Here is an 18,767-nt window from a genome sequence, read left to right on the forward strand (position 1 = left end):
CCCAAACCATGATGCTGCCACCACCATGTTTGACAGTGGGGATGGTGTGTTCAGGGTGATGAGCTGTGTTACTTTTATGCCAAACATAACGTTTTGCATTGTTGCCAAAAAATTTGATTTTGGTTTCATCTGACCAGGGCACCTTCTTCTACATGTTTGGTGTGTCTCCCAGGTGGCTTGTAGCAAACTTTAAACAACACTTTTTATGGATATCTTTAAGAAATGGCTTTCTTCTTGCCACTCTTCCATAAAGGCCAGATTTGTGCAGTATACGACTGATTGTTGTTCTATGGACAGAGTCTCCCACCTCATCTGTAGATCTCTGCAGTTCACCCAGAGTGATCATGGGCTTCTTGGTTGCATCTCTGATCAGTCTTCTCCTTTTATGAGCTGAAAGTTTAGAGGGACGGCCAGGTCTTGGTAGATTTGCAGTGGTCTGATACTCCTTCCATTTCAATATTATCGCTTGCACAGTGCTCCTTGGGATGTTTAAAGCTTGGGAAATCATTTTGTATCCAAATCCGGCTTTAAACTTCTCCACAACAGTATCTCGGACCTGCCTGGTGTGTTCCTTGTTCTTCATGATGCTCTCTGCGCTTTAAACGGACCTCTGAGACTATCACAGTGCAGGTGCATTTATGCGGAGACTTGATTACACACAGGTGGATTCTATTTAGCATCATTAGTCATTTAGGTCAACATTGGATCATTCAGAGATCCTCACTGAACTTCTGGAGAGAGTTTGCTGCACTGAAAGTAAAGGGGCTGAATAATTTTGCACGCCCAATTTTTCAGTTTTTTTATTTGTTAACAAAGTTTGAAATATCCAATAAATTTAGTTCCACTTCATGATTGTGTCCCACTTGTTGTTGTTTCTTCTCAAAAAAAAGTTTTATATCTTTATGTTTGAAGCCTAAAATGTGGCAAAAGGTCACAAAGTTCAAGGGGGCCGAATACGTTCGCAAGGCACTGTATATGTCCCAGATGATGCCCTGGTAAAAATCAATTCCTGAGGCCTGCACATACTTCTCTAATAGTCTAAACTAAAATGCATCTTCAGAAAAATATAGATAAAATGCGTGACAGTCGCATATCCCCACAAGTACTGCGAGTCTACGTTTTTTTAAGAATTCCAGGCATGGGCATGTTATGCATAGTTCTAATGGTCCAGCTTGGTTTATCCTGCTGTAAATCACTGAAGTAGTTATTTCTGTGCATTCATTCAGCAGAGCATTAATTTAGGAAGTGCAAAGCATTCTTTGTATGGCACATGCGTAGTGACTGACCCTCCTGTGTTAACGCTGCTGGAGAGCAGCTTCTGAGCGCGGGACCCAGAAGCAAGTGGTAAACACTGAAGTAACGGTGTCTTCTACTTCAGTAGCTTCGAGCGACATTGGCCAGGTATGTTATATACTATCCCAGATAGACCAATGTAACTATGTATAACATGGTGATGCCTGGAACTATTGTTGGAATACTAGAAATTATATAAGATTAAAATAAGTTTTCTCTATTGTTCATTGACAGATGCAGCTCTATATTCTTCTTAACATTGGGTTATGCTGTCTCCTACAGGAGTACAACACTAGGAAGGAAAAATCTTTACCACGCCTATGGGGCAGTCCCTGGGGGTATTCACCCACTCGCTCTGCTATAGGCATTCAATTTTTTTTCTGCCTAGTAAGGAGTAAGGACCTAGTTCCCTGCTGGGGTTTCGGTCCTAGCATGTTTTTTTATGTAAAAAGGGAACCTTTTTTTTTTTTTTTTTTTTTTTAAAGTTATGTTCCTGAGAGAACTACAATCAACAGTCGGACTGGATGTTTTAGATCTTCATGGTCTCCCAGTCTGGCCAGCGAGTGTGTGCAGGTCGCAGCTCCGCGCTAGGTCTCACCACGACATAGCTCCACTGGATGGGGACTGACCCGCAAATGAAACGCCTCGCACATGACGTAGTTTGGCTTGAATCGCAGCATACCCTTTGGCCCACAGCACCCCCATCTCGGGTGGAGAGGTGGTCTGTCCGGAGTGGCACCCACCTGAATATCGGTGGTATGGTGAGTGGTGTCCCCCCATATCTCTGGCGGTCTCGGGGTGGACGTGGGCCCCTCCCTGGGACGGTCGTACCCTCGGGTTATCTTCCAACCCGCATGGTGTGATCCGGGGGGGGTTTAGTACTAGTGGGGGTCCCGGGCAGGGCTCTCCTATGCTGGATAGATCGCTGGACCCCTCAGGGGATCCTGTAGACTGCATGGCATGCAGAGGACACTGCTATTTTCTTGTAGATCAGCTGTACAAGGCTCGGCAGCCATTTTTTAGTAGTTTCCTATTGAAATGCATTGGGTGACCATTTTATTGTGGTCTCCCCAATGAAATGCATTGGCTGGCCATTTCTCGTAGCCCAAGAATGCTGCATAGCAGTGAGTGGCAAGGCTTTAAACTTTGGTGCTGACCCAGGTACTTCCTCTTCCTGTGAGGATCGTTTTCTGAACACTTTAGACTGGCTCTGCTCTCCCTAATATCGGGCAGTGGTGAGTCTATTGGGGTTCCTGTAGGTCGCTCTCTCTCTGCTATATCGCAGTTTAGTGTGCTGGGACTTTTAGTACCGCTGGGGCAGCGATGTGGGGGCCGTTTTTTGCAGTATTAAAGTGACACTGCGCTGTCCCCGATTTAATACGGAGTCCCAGGAGCAAGTATCGCCTACAGATCCTCTCCTTGGTGTTGTGGGTACCTCCGGGTCGCAACTCCGGTCTGCCTTAACGGCAGTTTTGGAAACCCTGATGTCAAAATTTGATATGGTCCTAAAAAGGACTAGTAGAAAGTGCCCACTGCCCTCACCTGCCTCATCTGTATCCTCAGATTCAGAGGTTGATATGGCCGCCACACACATTAGTCACCTGGAGGGATCTGTGTCATCGCACTCTGATGGCGAGGATGAAATATCCTCATCTGCAGCCGCATGGGAAAACGCGCTGGTGGAGGCACTTATAGTTGGAGTGCGGGAAACTGTAAAAATGGTGGATAATTCTACAGCGTCGGACGCAGATGTCTTTTGGCACACGCACATCCCTAAAGTTGGGCAAGTTTTTCCCTTGTCTGGAATTTTTTGTCAAAATTTTCACTGAACAGTGGGGGCTCCTTTAAACACGTTAGTGGTGCTGAAACGCTTCAAGAGGTGCTATCCCTCTGCGGGCGCTGTGGTCGAAAAATGGACCGTTCCACCGAAGGTGGACCATCTGGTCTCCAGACTGAACAAATCTACTGTGGCCCTGGTGGAGGAGTCTCCGGTCTTTAAAGACCCTGTGGATAGAAGGATTGAGACTCTGTCCTGCCACTTACATGTGATAGCAGACTCAATACTTAGACCGGTCTTCTCTATCACTCTGGTGTCCCAGACAGTAACAGAATGGGCAAAGTTATTAAAAAGTGATTTGGAAGCGGAACTACCAGGCCTAGCAGAGCTAACGGACTAAGTGGTCCAAGCCTTACTATTTATATGTGAACCATCTTTTAGATGCCGACCCTCTTGTGGCTAGAGTATCCGCGGTAGGGGTAACCATTAGATGCAGGGTGTGGCTAAAAAGCTGGTCTGCGGACCAGGCTTCTAAAAAGGCTCTGTCAGATCTCCCCTTTACAGGGGACCGCCTATTTAGTTCTTCTTTGGATGAACTTATCAAAGAGCTTACAGGTGGGAAGAGTACTCTATCCGCTAAGGGCAAGTCTCCACGTTACAGACGGGACCCTTATTTTTAAGCACACAGGCAGCCCTTTCATGCCTCCCGTATGCAGGAGAAAGGATCTAAGCCATTTAGATTATCTGGGGGTTCCAAGAAGATGTGGTCGGGTAAGCCGAGAGCAGGCCCTTCCAGATCTGCAGACAAGTCCCCTTCTGCATGAAGGGGCACCCTCACCCGTAATGGGGTGGGGGGACTTCTTAGTTTCTTTCCGGAACTATGGACCTCCTTGATCAGTACAAATGGGTCTACTAACTGATCCGATCGGGTTATAAGATCAAATTCAGGTCTCGACCATTGGACAGATTCTTACTGTCCAATCTACGCCTATCTCCAAATCAGTTATGGGATGTACGAGAGGCGGTACAAGATCTGCTTTCGCAAAGGGTGATTGTGCCCGTTCCCTCTCTGGAACGCTTTTAGGGGTTCTATTCAAAGTGCGTCCAATCCTGGACCTCCAGGCTCTGAACCGCTTTGTGTGGGTACAAAAGTTTCAAATGGAGTCCATTTTCATGGTAGTGGCATCCCTGCACCAAAGGGACTTTTTGACCTCTTAACGATATCAAGGACGCCTATCTGCACATCCCTATTTACCCTGGACACCAGCGTTTTCTTCGCTTCGCTGTAAAAGAGGGGCATTATCAATTTGTGGCATTACCCTTTGGTTTCGCTTCCGTTCCCAGGGTCTTCATCCAAAATGTTGGCTCCGGTATTGGCATTACTGCGACAATGGAGGATTGCAGAACTGGGGTACCTGGATGATCTCCTCTTAAGAGCAGACTCCTATTCAGTCCTGTTGAGTGACTTATCAATCACTGTACAGACTCTGCAAGAGTTTGGTTTGAACATCAATTTCAAGAAATCTGCTCTTGTCCATCTTCCAAACTGGATTATCTGGGACTGACTTTGGACTCAGCCTCAGCGAGCGGGTTTCTCCGTTTGGAAAAGCTGCAAAAATTGCAGAGGGCAATTTGTCTTCTTATCCAGCAATCTATCCTCTCTGCGGACTTGCATGCGGGTGCTAGGCCTGATGGTGTATACCTTTTTTGAGGCGGTTCCATTTGCTCAGTTCCACACGAGACCTCTACAAAGAGAAATTCCTGTCAAGTGGATAAAGGATCCAAAATCTTTGGACAATCTGATTCGGCTGAGTCAAAACACAAGAAGTGCTCTACTGTGGTGGCTCCATTCCTTGGCTCTGCATCAGGGCAAGTCCTTCCTTCCCTTGTATTGTACCATGGTAACCAAGGATGCCAGCCTGTCTGGTTGGGGTGGAGTTCTTGGAAAGATGCGTGTCCAGGGGACCTGGACTCTGGAAGAGTCAAGACTACCGATCAATATTCTGGAATTCAGAGCGATAGCTTTGCTTGAGTCACTGGACAAATCATCTGCAAGGATGTCCAGTTCGGATTCAATCAGACAATGCCATGGCCAGGGGCACCAAGAGTGTCCTGGCGGCTAGGGAGGTGGCCTAGACCCTTAAATGGGGAGAAAACTTTGTTCCAGCCCTCTACGCCTAACATATCCCCGGAGTGGAAGATTGGCAGGCGGATTACTTGAGGAGTCAGGTGTTGCATCAGGAGGAATGGTCCCTTCACCCGGCGGTGTTTCACCTGCTGTGTGTCCGTGGGGGACACCCGATGTGGATCGGTTAGTTTCTCAGCTCAACAAGAAGGTACAGAGATTTGTAGCCGGGTCTCGGGATCCTCTGGCCGACACCACAGACGCACTGGTGATTCCTTCGGGGCAGTATCGGCTGATCTTTGCGTTTTTTTCTCTGCTAAAATTTCTGCCGAGGCTTCTGCGCAGAAAAGAGGTGGATGGATTCCAGTCATTCTGGTGGCTCCAGACTGGAGTTGGTACGCTGATCTGGTAAGGTTGGTCACCAATGTTCCTTGGAGACTTCCTCTCGGAAGATCTGCTGTCTCAAGGGCCAATCTTCCATCCTCCTCTACAGTCACTGGCTTTAACGACGTGGCTGTTGAAAGCCAGGTATTGAAGGATAGGAGTCTTTCTGACTTGGTGATTCCTACACTGTTGAAGGCTAGAAAATCTACCTCCTTGGAAGATTTATCATTGTACATGGAAAATGTTCATCTCGTGATGCGAATTGTTTAAGGTGCATCCACGCTCATTTTTAGTCGCTAGGATATTTGCTTTCCTCCAAAGAGGGGTTGAGCAGCGGTTGCCCTTGGGTGCTAATAAAGGTTAGGTGTCGCTTGGCTGTGCTTTTTCAACGTCCTTTGGCGGCTACGCATGCTTTGATTCCCACTTTTATCCAGGAAGTTCGCCATATAGCTCCTCCGATACGATCCTCGTTATCTCCGTGGGATCTTAACTTGGTACTGTTAGTCCTTCAAAAACCTCCTTTTGAAAACATTAGGGAGATTCCTCTGCTTACACTGTCACAGAAGGTAGCCTTTTTGGTGGCTATTACCTCTGCGTGCAGAGTGTCTGAATTGGCGGTACTGTCCTGCCTTTCACCTTATCTTGTGGTCCACAGAGATAAAGGGAAAAAGCAAGCGCTCTAGGTAACTCTATCAAGCAGTCTGATATGATCAATATCAATATATAATCAGCCAATGAGATGAAAATAAAAGCTGATAAAAGTCATAAAGGTGGAATATAAAAACCATTCATATACATGAAAAAAATTGGAGTTATTCAAGTCCATAATAATGAGCAAAAGTCCCAAAAAAAGAGTCAGTGTGCTGAAGGACTGCAATAAGGGCTGGCTCCGAAACACAGGGAAGTCAGTTCTGTGGATGAGAGCAGATAAAGACACATGGAGCGCCTGTAAGTGCAGTATTGGTTTATTAAAGGAAAGCACACAATATTAGCAACTCCCATTAAGTAGAGGGTCACAGGCTTAAAAATACTCTCGTGGTCCGTGGAAGTAGGCTATGGGGTCCAAGTGTCCCGAGGAGAAAGATGGTGGAAGCCGAAGAGATGGAGTCGGGAGACGGAAAACCCGGCCGGGCGTCTTCCGGGTTCAGCTGATGTCCGGGAACCAAGCTGGAACACAGCGTACGCCGCGTGATGTCACCGGAGTGTCACACTCACGAGCCCTGAACTCCAGGGCTATTCAAGATATTCAGGGCTCATGAGTGTGATGCTCCCAGTGACGTCACGCGGCGTACGCTGCGTACTAGCTTGGTTCCCAGACATCAGCTGAACCCGGAAGATGCCCGGCCGGCTTTTCCGTCTCCAGGCTCCATCTCTTCGGCTTCCACCATCTTTCTCCTCGGGACACTTGGACCCCACAGCCTGCTTCCACGGACCAACTGAGTATTTTTAAGCCTGTGACCCTCTACTTAATGTGAGTTGCTAATATTGTGTGCTTTCCTTTTAATAAACCAATACTGCACTTAGAGGCGCTCCATGTGTCTTTTTATCCACAGAGATAAAGTGGTACTGCGACCTAATCAGTCGTTTATTCCTAAGGTGGTTTTTGATTAACATTTGAATGAAGACATTGTGCTGCCTTCACTTTGTCCTAAGCCCAAGCATCCTAAAGAAATTGCTTTGCATTCCTTGGGTTTACCTGGCGGCTACGGAGTCTTTTTTTCTGGAAATCATACTCTCCTTTTGTCCTCATGGAAGGACCTCTGAAGGGATTGGCTGCATGTGCTGCGACCATATCCAGATGGATCAGGCAGACGGTGGTACAGGCTTATTCACTTAAGGGTCATGTTCCACCTTTTCCTGTGATGGCGCATTCTACTTGGGCGCTGATTGCTTCTTGGGCTTTTCGCCATCAGGTATTAGTAATACAAGTTTGCAAGGTGGCAACTCGATCGTCTGTGCACATGTTCACAAAATTCTACAAAGTAGATGTGTTGGCATCCTCGAATGCTTCTTTTGGCCGCAAGGTTTTGCGGACTGCCGTTTTAAGAGAACCTATTCTCTGAGGGTGTATACTCCCGAAGGAGCCACTGGTAATTCGGGTGAGCTCCAGTTGTTCCTGGTTGAGCTCCATGTTACTGGTTGGCTAAGTTTTAGCCTTTGGGAATTTGGTTCTTTTCTGAGTTATTTTCCCACCTCATGTTAATACTGCTTTGGGATGTCCCGATGGTAAGAAGAATATGGAGCTGCGTCTGTCGGTGAACGATAGAGAAAACTGGATTTTTGACTAACCGTAAAATCTTTTTTTCTCTGAAGTTCATTGACAGACGCAGCAACCGCCCCTCTATATATGATTTGTGTTGGGGTTATTTTCTTCTGACACTGCTTGCAACAAAACTGAATGCCTGTAGCAGAGTGAGTGGGTGAATACCCCCAGGAACTGTCCCATAGGCGTGGTAAAAATGTTTCCTGCCTAGTGTCCTACTCCTGTAGGGGACAGCATAACCCAATGGTAGGAAGAATATGGAGCTGCGTCTGTCAATGAACTTCAGAGAAAAGGATTTTATGGCAAGTCAAAAATCCAGTTTTCTCTTTTGTTTATTGACGGACACAGCTCCTGATATTTTTAACCATTGGGTTATACTGCCTCCTACAGTCATAGGACACTAAGCAGAAAAAAAGTCTGGCTACGCCTATGGGCAGTCCCAGGGGGGTATACTCCCTCTCTCTGCTATAGGTAGTTTTTTTCTGCCTAGTCAGGAGTAAAGACCTAGTTCCTTGCTGCAATCTCTGGTCCTGGCAAAATGTTTTCTTTTAGATAGATTTTTTTGTTTTCTCCTGGCTTTTCCTGTGAGATCTACATCAACTGCTGGATTGGGTGATGGGCTGTATAATCTAGATCTAGTGGTCACCCCAGTCTGGCCAGCGAGTGCGTGCAGACCTTAGCTCCGCTCTAGGTCGGCCATGACTGCGCCCCACCGGACGGTGGCTGGCCTGCGAGCTAAATGCCTCGTGAGGTCACATGCGACCGGGTCTTTGCCTAAGTCGCAGTGTTCCTCCTGGCCGACAGCCCCCCTATTTCGAAGGCAAGGGGTTCTGTCTGGAGCAGTGCCGCCCTGGTTCCTACTAATGCTGGGGCTGTATGGGTGGTCTGGTACACCTCCCGGGCGGGGGCAGGGTATGGGGGAGGGTGCACCGCTGGTGACCCTAAATTTGGCTGTGCGGGGGGAGGGGGTTGTACCTAGTGGGGGCTCCTGCCAGGGCCCCCCATCCTGCCTGTGCCTGTCCTGAAACCTAGGGATCCCTCCTGGGTCCCTATATGCCTCGTGGGGCCGCCAATTTCTTGTAGCCTTTATGCTGCAATGCACGGCAGCCATGTTTGTGTAGCCTGGCAGGCATTTTGCTGTGCTTTGCCATAGAAACAGCGGTGGCAATGACAGTGGAGCCCTATGGGTGGCGATTTCGCCAGTGGAAGCCCCTCCTCGTCCCCTGGTGCAGATTCTCCTGGTTTCTGCGGGGTTGTGAGTCTGATGGGGTCCTCTCCCTCTCTGCTGAGATTGATTGGGGCTCTGTGGCTGGCAACATGGGTGTGCTGCCAGAGTAGTGGGGGTGTCCCTTAGTACTGTTTTTACACTTTTTTTGTGGGGTCCCCCTGGTGACTTATGGAGTCTTTTAGAGCACATCTCCCCACCTTATCTCCTCTCTGAGGCAGCGGGGCCCTCCGGGTCCCATCCATCTATGAATGCACTGACGGCGATTCTGGAGACCTTTGTGTCCTGGGTGGAGTTAGCTTTTGGGCGACAGGCTGGCAAAAATGCACCCCTGCTTCTTAGTGAGGAGGATTCCTCCACTTTTGCAAATGCGCTTGAAAAGGCGCTGGGGGGGGGGGGTTGCACAGATTGTGGCAGCTGCACCCCCCATCTTTAAGGTCTCACGCACAGATACAGAGGCACAGGCCCCCTTTGACAGTCACAAGCCATCCAGTGCGGCATAGGTGTAACCTTTCCTCTCCTATTTTGACAGAATTGGCACTACAGAGTGGGGATGACCAATGCATCCCCTTGGGGTCCCTAAGTACTTTGCTAGGCGATACCTCTATAAGGAGTCCCTTCTTTAGAAGTGGACTGTTCCACTGGCGGTGGACCCTCCAGTTTCCAGATTAAACAAGGCAACCATGATCCTATTGAAGAGTCCCCAGCCTTTAAGGACCCGGCGGACAGGAAGGTGGAGGCTGTGGCCCACAATATGTACACCCTGGCTGGTTCGGCACTCAGGGTGATATTCACCATTTCCTGGTGTCGCAGACCGAATGGGCTAAGCTTTTACTCTGTGACCTGGAGGGAGAACCGCTCCCCCTGCCTTTGCTGAGCAGATTGTCCAGGGGCTGCATATCTGTGATGCCTATTTTAATGCGGCTCTCTAATGGCTCGGCTCTCTGTTTCGACAGTGGTCCTATGGCGTGTCTTTTGGCTTAAATGCTGGTCTGCGGAGCAGACTTTTAAAAAGGCCTTGACTGATCTTTCGCCTGTTTGGTGCTACCCTAGATGGCATCATTAAAGGTCTCACAGGGGGAAGTGTACCCTTCTTCTACAGGCTACTAAGGGCAGGTCCCTCTTCGTAGACGTGGGCACTCCTCCTTGGCTCATAAGTTTTTTTTTTTTTTTTGTTTTGTTTTTCAGAGCCTCCCCTGGAGGATCCAAGTGAACTTGGTCTGGCAAGTCAAGAGCAGGCTTGTCCAGACTCAAGGACAAGACCCCTTCAACCTGAAAGTGCGCCCTCACCCGTATCTGGGTTGGGGGGGGGGGGAGTCTTTGCTGGTTCCGGACCCGAGAACTTCCCCGGTACAAAACAAGTGGCTCCATGAAGTCATACGGTCCGGCTACAAGATCGAGTTTAGTTCTTACCCTCCGGAAAGGTTCTTTCCTTCCAACGTGTGACTGTCCCCGATCTGCTTGCATGCTTTCTTTGGGGCAGTACAAATGGATAACAAAGGGGTGTTTATGCGCTATAAAAGTGGATCAACATATGATAAAATAATAAGTGAAAAAAAGCAGCTTACATGCCCAGAACGACGTCTTTTGATGACGAAACATTGGCGACTCCAGACGTAACGTCCACACGCCCCCTTATTGAGCTGGCCTTTTTGCTGTTTTTCTATGCTGATTGGATACAAGCGGGACGCCGCGGTCGGATCTTCAGCTGCCATATCTATGTGCCTGCTTATGTCCATACCATTGTGAGTAGTATTTTAATAAATTGTACATATGTGTATTACGGGATTACACTATGGTCCTTTGTTTTAATTTCCTCCATACAACTGGTTGACCATAACGGAGTGATTAAGAGGATTTGACCGTTTTCATGGTATTACCAACTTTCCTTTTGGATCCATTTAATCTAGTGGAAAATATTTCTTTGCTGGGCGAGGCTTTCTCATTCATTTGAGTAGCCATGGCATTCTGGTAAGCTGCTCTTATTATTTGTGCACCGAGGTGTCCCCATCCTACACATTCCTTGGGTGTCACGAAAAGGAACGTTATTCACAGTATCTTCACTTGAATTTGTTTGAACTTGCACCATTATTTTATTCTTGGTTGGGACTTTATTCACTTTAATTCCCTTGGATTTTTCTTTATTTTATTGTTTTAAAGGATGACTTTTCATCATTATTACATTAAATTATGATATTTTTAGCGCTACACTTTTTTATTATTATTTCTTTGGGGCAGTGTAAGACCTTTTACTTCAAGGAGTGATTGACCCGTTCCGACTTCGGAACGTTTTTCATGGGTTTTACGCAAACCTGTTTACAGTGCCCGGAAAGGAGGGCAAGGTGTGTCTAATTTGGACCCCAAGGTGCTGAACTACTTGTGCGGTTGCAGAAGTTCAGAATGGAGTCTGCTCACATGGTGGTGGCTTCCCTGCATCAGAGGTGATTTTCTTGCCTCCATCTACATCAATGACGGCCCGGATGGCGTACATCCGAGAGTACTCAAGGAACTCAGTAAGGTTGTATCTAGACCTTTGTTCCTGATCTTTGCTGACAGTATTAGGACAGGAGATGTACCAGGGGAGTGGAGGAAAGCAAACGTGATTCTGATATTCAAAAAGGGTCAGAGGCATATACCGGGAAATTATAGGCCTGTCAGTTTGACATCAATAATATGTAAACTTCTGGAGGGGATGATAAGGGACTATATCGTAGAGTTTGCTAAAGACAACAGATCATCAGCAGTAACCAGCACAGGTTTACAAATGGGCGTTCTTGTCAAACCAATCTCCTAACATTCTACGAGGAGGTGAGCTGTGAGCTAGATAGGGGCAGACCAGTGGATGTGGTGTACTTAGATTTCGCTAAGGCGTTTGATACAGTTCCCCATAAGTGCTTAATTTTTTAAATAAGGTCTGCAGGTATCGACAGCAGGGTTTGCTCTTGGATACGGAACTGGCTAAAAGGCTGTGTCCAAAGGGTGGTAATAAACAGCGCATACTCAGACTGGTCTGAGGTGGCAAGCGGGGTGCCCCAAGGCTCAGTCCTGGGACCAACCTTGTTCAATTTATTCATAAACAGCATTGAGGACAGGATCAGTAGTTCGATATCAGTTTTTGCAGATGACACAAAATTATGCAGGGCAATAACTGCACAGCATGAAGCAGATATCCTACAGGATGACCTGGACAAAATAACAGAGTGGGCCACGACATGGCAAATGAGGTTTAATGTGGAGAAGTGTAAGGTTTTGCACTTGGGGAATGGAAACATAAAAGCACAATACACATTAGGAGGGGAACCCTTGGGGGAATCAAAGACGGAGAAAGATCTGGGAGTCTTGGTTGATGATAGACTAGGCAATAGCATGCAATGTCAAGCGGCAGCTGCCAAAGCCGGCAGAATATTAGCATGCATAAAGAAAGGTATGTATTCCAGAGATAAGTCTACAATCCTTCCACTTTATAAAACTCTGGTCCGACCGCATCTGGAGTATTCTGTCCAGTTCTGGTCGCCAGTCCTCAGGAGGGATGTGTTGGAGCTGGAGAGAGTCCAGAGAAGGGCAACTAAACTAATTAGGGGATTGGAGGACCTTAATTATGAAGAGCGTCTGCAATCGCTTGATTTATTCTCCCTGGAGAAGAGACGCCTGAGGGGGGACATGATAGCAATTTTTAAATATCTCAATGGGGATCTCAGCTTAGAAAATAAGCTGTTCAGTCGAAGGGATTGCATGAGGACTCGAGGGCATACAATGCGATTAGAGGAGAAGCATTTTAACCTCAGGCAACATGGGGGGTTCTTTACTGTTAGGGCTACAAGCTTGTGGAATTCTCTACCACAAGAGGTGGTTTCTGCGGGTAGTATGGTGGCTTTCAAAAGACTCTTAGACTTACATCTCAAGGATCAGAACATTCAGGGCTATGTGAGATGATTACAGCCACACACACCTACACAGGTTGAACTGGATGGACTATTGTCTTTATTCAACCTCACCTACTATGTAACTATGTAAATGACGCTTACCTTCACATTCCAATATGTGTCGGTCACCAGCGCTTCCTCCGCTTTGCCATGGGAGAGGAGCATTATCAGTGGCATTACCCTTGGGTCTCGCCTCCGCTCCTTGGGTCTTCACTAAAGTTCTGGCCCCGGTGCTAGCATTTTTTGGGTCAGCAGGGAATCGTGGTCCTGGACTACTCGGACGACCATTTTCTGCAAGCATAGTCTCCTAATGCGCTACTGGAAAACCTGGAGATATCCATACAGACCCTGTGGAAGTTTGGCTGGATTCTGAATCTTCAGAAGTCTACCTTTCTTCAGCCAAACTAGACTATCTGGGTCTGACTCTGGACTCTGCCTTAACCAGAGTACTCCTTCCTCTGGACAAACTCCAGAAACTGCAGGCTGCAATTCTCCTCCTGTTGTCCAGCAGATGGTCATTACTCCGGACTTGCATGCAAATGCTAGGCCTGGTGGTGTCTACCTTCAAGGCGATTCCGTTTGCACAGTTCCATACGAGGTCCCTGCAAAAGGGAATTTCTGATCAAATGTGACAAGACTCCACAGTCTCTGGACAAAAAAATCCAACGGTGCCAGGGTGAAAAAGGGTTCCTATATTGGTGGCTCCATTCTTCGGGGCTCCGGCAGGGCAAATCCTTCTTCCCCTTGTATTGGACAGTGGTCCCCACGGAGACCAGCCTGTCGGGTTGGGGAGGCGTTCTGTACAGAAATTCTGCTCAGGGGATCTGAACCCAGGAAGAGTCCAGACTACCGATCAATATCCTGGAGTCAATCGCCAAAGGGGCACAGAAGTGGCCTGGCGGCTCTGGAAGTATCTGACATTCTCAGGTGGGCAGAACGTTGGTGCCATCCCTTTCTGCTCTACACATTCCTGGAGTAGAAAACTGGCAGGCGGTCTACCTCAGTTGGCAAGCGTTGGTCCAAGGGGAACTGTCTTCTCATTCAGAGGGTCCAAGGGGAACGGTCTTCTCATTCAGAGGGGTTTCATCAGTTGTGTCTCTAGTGCCCCGAGGTGGATCGGTCTGCGTCTCAGCTCAACAGAAAAGTGCAGAAGTTTGTGGCAGGGTCACGGGATCATCTGGCGGACGCCACAGATGTGCTGGTGGCCCCCTGGGGTCAGTATTTTCTGATTTTATGCCAGTTTTAATCTATCTTGAATCGTGAAACGTGTCAACTGTCTGTGGTTCGATTTTTCTTTTTTTTTTTTTTTTTTGGGGATTTACAATCTTAATAAAGGATCATTTTATCTTCATCCACTGGACTGCTGTCAAACCTTTTTGTTTACATTGAATTGATCCAGACCGCGGACTGGACTTGCACCTAGTTGCTTGAGGGTGGGATTGTCCTCACCTGGAGCGGTATACATTTCCTTTTAGTGATTCGTCTTCTTAAAGCCTTCCCTCCTCTCAAGCTTCTGCCAAGACTTCTACACAGGACCAAGGCAGAAGGGAATCTTTCTTAGTGGCCCTGGACTGACCTCCCGGGCTTGGTACGCCGATCTGGAGTGGCTGGTCGCCGGCGTTCCTTGGAAGCTTCCTCTCAGGGAGGATCTGCTGTCCCAAGGGCCAATTTTCAATTCTGCTTTACAATCGCTGGCTTTGACGGCTTGGCTGTTGAAAGCCAGGTACTGAAGGATAGGGGTTGGTCTGAATTGGTGACTCCAGTGCTGTTAAACCCTAGGAAACTTACTTCTAGGAAGATCTACCATCTTACGTGGAAGACTTGCATCGCATGGTGTCGGTCCCTTGGAGTTCATCCTTGCTCCTTCTCAGGCTCGGATTTTGACCTTCCTTCATGGGGGGTTGAACAGATTTTGGCTTTGAGTACAATAAAATGCTAGGTGTCAGTTTTGGCGGTCTTCTTCTTTCAAAGACCCTTGGCCACACACTCCCTGGTGTGTACCTTTCCTCAGGGTGTTCGCCATTTGGTTCCTCCAGTGTGGTCTCTCTAGGCATAGGAAGACATTTTTTTTTCTGCCTAGTGTCCTACTCCTGTAGGGGGTAGTATAACCCTATGGTTAAGAATATCAGGAGCTCTCTCTAAATATGAGAAGGTTTGGGGATACTGGAAGGTCTTCGTCCTCTCTGATCAAGGGAAGTCTCTGTTGTGCTCCTGAACCCGGGCGGGGAGCCTGTCCGGGAGGGGCGCGTTGCCTAGTACGGAGCGGTTCCACCCCCCCCCCACCCCACCCCCCCTTTCCCCCCCTATGGTCTTCTGTTTGTTCCCTCCTGTCTGTCCACCCTCTCCCCTCTCTGTTACTCTTTCTACTCCAGTTTTGCTATCTGAGCCTTACACTATGAGTATACTGCGCAGACACTGAGTCTGTTCTAGACATTGCCACTGTTCTAGTGTTAACGTATACACCATCGAGTGCCTTAGCGGCGGCCTAGTGCCTCGGACATTTGTATTGTACTTGCTGATGTTTGCATGAAGTTCTTATTTTTTTTTTGATGTTACAGTTTATGCTATGCCCTCTGTATCAGCCGTACTTCTGCGTGAGATTATTGTCCACTCACTTGTTGCTTGCCCTTGTGATCTGCGTATCTTGGCTACACTGTATTGTACTGGCTTATGGTTCAATTTTTACAATAAATCATATTTGAAAAAAAAAAAAAAAATATCAGGAGCTGTGTCCATCAATGAACATTAGAGAAATGGATTTTACAGTAAGTTGTCTTTTTTAATATTGTCTTTTTGTGTTTTTAGCCTTTGGAAAATTCATCTGTGAAAAGAAATGCTAATACGAAGAATAAGAGGAAATCTGTAAACAAGGGATTTCATAATATTGTAGAAGAGTTAAATAATATCACCCCACAAAGTTTATTAAAGAAAATAATACAAAATGGTAAGTGATTTTAATTTTGTTTTAAAGTTTTCTGCCTTTTTTTAAAAAAATTGTAAAGAATTAAGTGCAAATGCACCTTTGCAACTGCGCACAGGATAGACTATGCAAATTTTATATGTGACTGTCAATAAAATGTGATACTATTTCAAATGAGCAGCCCGTCTAGAAAGCAAACAAGTAGCCTATAAATATCAAAAGAAAAGGTAGACCGTGCTCATGGACCAATATTAGTTATAAATGTCATGAATACATTAAACATGTGCAATGTGAAATAAGTGCTCGGGAAAAAGTCCCACATATAAAATGAGTATCCTCCTTGAAACACTTGAAAAAGCAACCGCTTGTGAAATATCCCACTCCTCCACCGACATCCACATGCACAAACTACTCACCAGATGAAATAAAGCCCTATGACAGGTAGTCAATAAATGGATTTTTAATTCATACTTGCCTGTAAAATCCATTTATTGACTACCTGTCATAGGCATAGGCTGGCACACGGCAAGTACTTAAGTTTTGTAGCAAGCAATAAAAGACCCCATAGAAGAGGGGAGGGACCTCTGTGTCCCGTGATGTACTTCAAGAAATGGATTTTACAGGTAAGTATGAATTAAAATCAATTTTTCGTTCCGTACATCGTTCGGGACACAGAGCCATAAATCCTAACATATGGGACGTCCCAAAGCAATGCATCTGAGGGGAGGGGGACACCAAAACAATACCGCCATCTGACCCTTAACAGAAGGATTACACCGCCACCTGCAGTACAGTGCGGCCAAAAGCAGACTCCTCCTGGGTCCCAACATCCACTCTATAGAAATGAACGTATGCACCGACGACCAGGTTGTGGTTTTGCAAATCTGAGCCATAGAGACTTGATGGCTTTGTGCCCAAGAGGCACCTACTCCTCTGGTAGAATGTGCCTTTACAGGAAAAGGTGGAACCTTTCCTACTAAACCATAAGCCTGGATAATAACCTGGCGAATCCAACAGGAAATCATAGATTTAGATGCTGCCAACCCCTTTCTGGGGCCTTCTGACAGTACAAACAAGCTCTCGGTCTCACGAATATGAGCTGTTTCCTGTGAATAAAATTTTAAGTGCACGCATTACATGAAGGGAATGCAATAACTTTTCCTCCTCTGAGTGAGGATCTGGAAAAAAAATGAAGGTTGTATAATGTCCTGATTCAAATGAAAGGCAGACACTTCCTTGGGCATAAAATCTGGGTGAGGACGTAAAATCACCCTATCTTGATAAAATATCAAGAATGGCTCTTTACAAGAAAGAGCTGCTAGTTCCAATACTCTTCTAGCCACAGTTATCGCAATCAAAAAGACCAGTTTCTTGATCAAAAGAACCAGGGGAACCTGCCCCAGAGGTTCAAAAGGCTGTTTTTGCAAAACTGCCAACACCAAATTTAAGTCCCAAGGACAGTGGTGGCTTCATTGGCGGAAGCATTGGGAATGGGAAGCGATTGGTTCCTGGAAAAAGACCGATAAAGCTGAAATCTGCCCTTTTAATTGTGCTCAGGGCTAATTTCATATTGACCCCTGCTTGCAGGAAGGAAAGAACTCTCCCGATGATATATGTGCGAGGATGCCATTTCCTTGCTTCACACCAGGCAATGTAGGATCTCCATACTCTGTAATAAATATTTCTAGAGACTGGCTTTCTGGCGTTTATCAGTGTATGAACTGTTGGGCCAAACACACCCTGCTCTTCCAAGATTAAGGCTTCAATAGCCAAGCCGTCAAATTTAGCGACTGTATAGCAGGGTGGAATATCAGGCCTTTAGAGAGCAAGTCCGGACGCAGTGGAAGGACCCAGGGCCTCGTCGCTGCCAACTTCTGGGTTTGTGCATACCAAATTCTCCTCGGCTAAGCCGGAGCTATCAGAACTACTGGTTTCCCATCCAGCTGGGTCCTGCGTAACAGACGTGATACCCGCTGTACCAGAGAAAAGGCATAGATCAGGGAATACTCCTCCCAAGGAGTCACTAAAGCATCCACTCAGACTGCGAGTGGATCCCTGGTCCTGGACACAAATCTTTCCAATTTGTTGTTGAACCTGGATGCCAACAGATCTACATCTGGGACACCCCAGCATAGGCAAATCAACTGAAAAATCTCGGGATGTAAGGACCATTCCCTCGGAAGCATCTGTTGACGGCTCAAGTAATCTGCCTGCCAGTTCTCTATTCCTGGAATGAATACTGCTGTCAGGCATGGCACAAACTTCTCTGCCCAGGACAGGATGATATCCACCTCTTTCTGGGCTGAAAGACTCCTTGTGCCTCCTTGATGGCTGACATAAGCCAGGCCGTGGCATTGTCGGATAGCACCCTGACAGGGTGACTCCAAAGTCTGGGCGCCCAGAACTTCAGCGCCCGACTGACTGCACAAATTTCCAAAATGTTGATGGTGAGACGACTCTCTACCCAAGACCACTTCCCCTGGACAGAGGCTTCCTCTAGGACCACTCCCCAGCTGGAGAGACTGGCATCCGTAGTCACCACCACCTTCCAGGTCACTGGAAGAAAGAATTTCCCCTTCTCCAGATTTCTGGTCAACAACCACCAATTCAGACTCCGTCGTACTCTTGATAGCAGAGATATGAACCTGTCCAACGACTCAATTTTTCTGTTCCACGCAGACAGAATGTTGTTCTGCAAGGGTCTGGCATGGAATTAAGCATAGGGCATTGCCTCGAATGTGGACACTATCTTCTCCAGTAACATCATGCAAAGACATATAGATGGATATCTCAGTCTTACTATAGACCAAACCTGATCCTTCAGGTCTGAGACCCTTCTTGCTGGCAAGAATATCTT

At 47.0% G+C, this 18,767-nt stretch overlaps 1 protein-coding gene across 1 annotated transcript in view; it reads left to right on the plus strand.

The window, feature by feature from the left end:
- The window catches only part of CENPT (centromere protein T), a 365,158-nt gene that overhangs the window by 36,949 nt on the left and 309,442 nt on the right, over window positions 1-18,767 (plus strand). The window contains exon 4 of the mRNA XM_082271075.1: window positions 15,796-15,934. Within this exon, the coding sequence (XP_082127201.1) occupies window positions 15,796-15,934 (139 nt within the window). The remainder of the gene's footprint in view (window positions 1-15,795; window positions 15,935-18,767) is intronic.

The sequence above is a fragment of the Pelophylax lessonae genome (genome assembly GCF_965119305.1).
Source record: "Pelophylax lessonae genome assembly, chromosome: 10".
Classification (NCBI taxonomy): domain Eukaryota; kingdom Metazoa; phylum Chordata; class Amphibia; order Anura; family Ranidae; genus Pelophylax; species Pelophylax lessonae.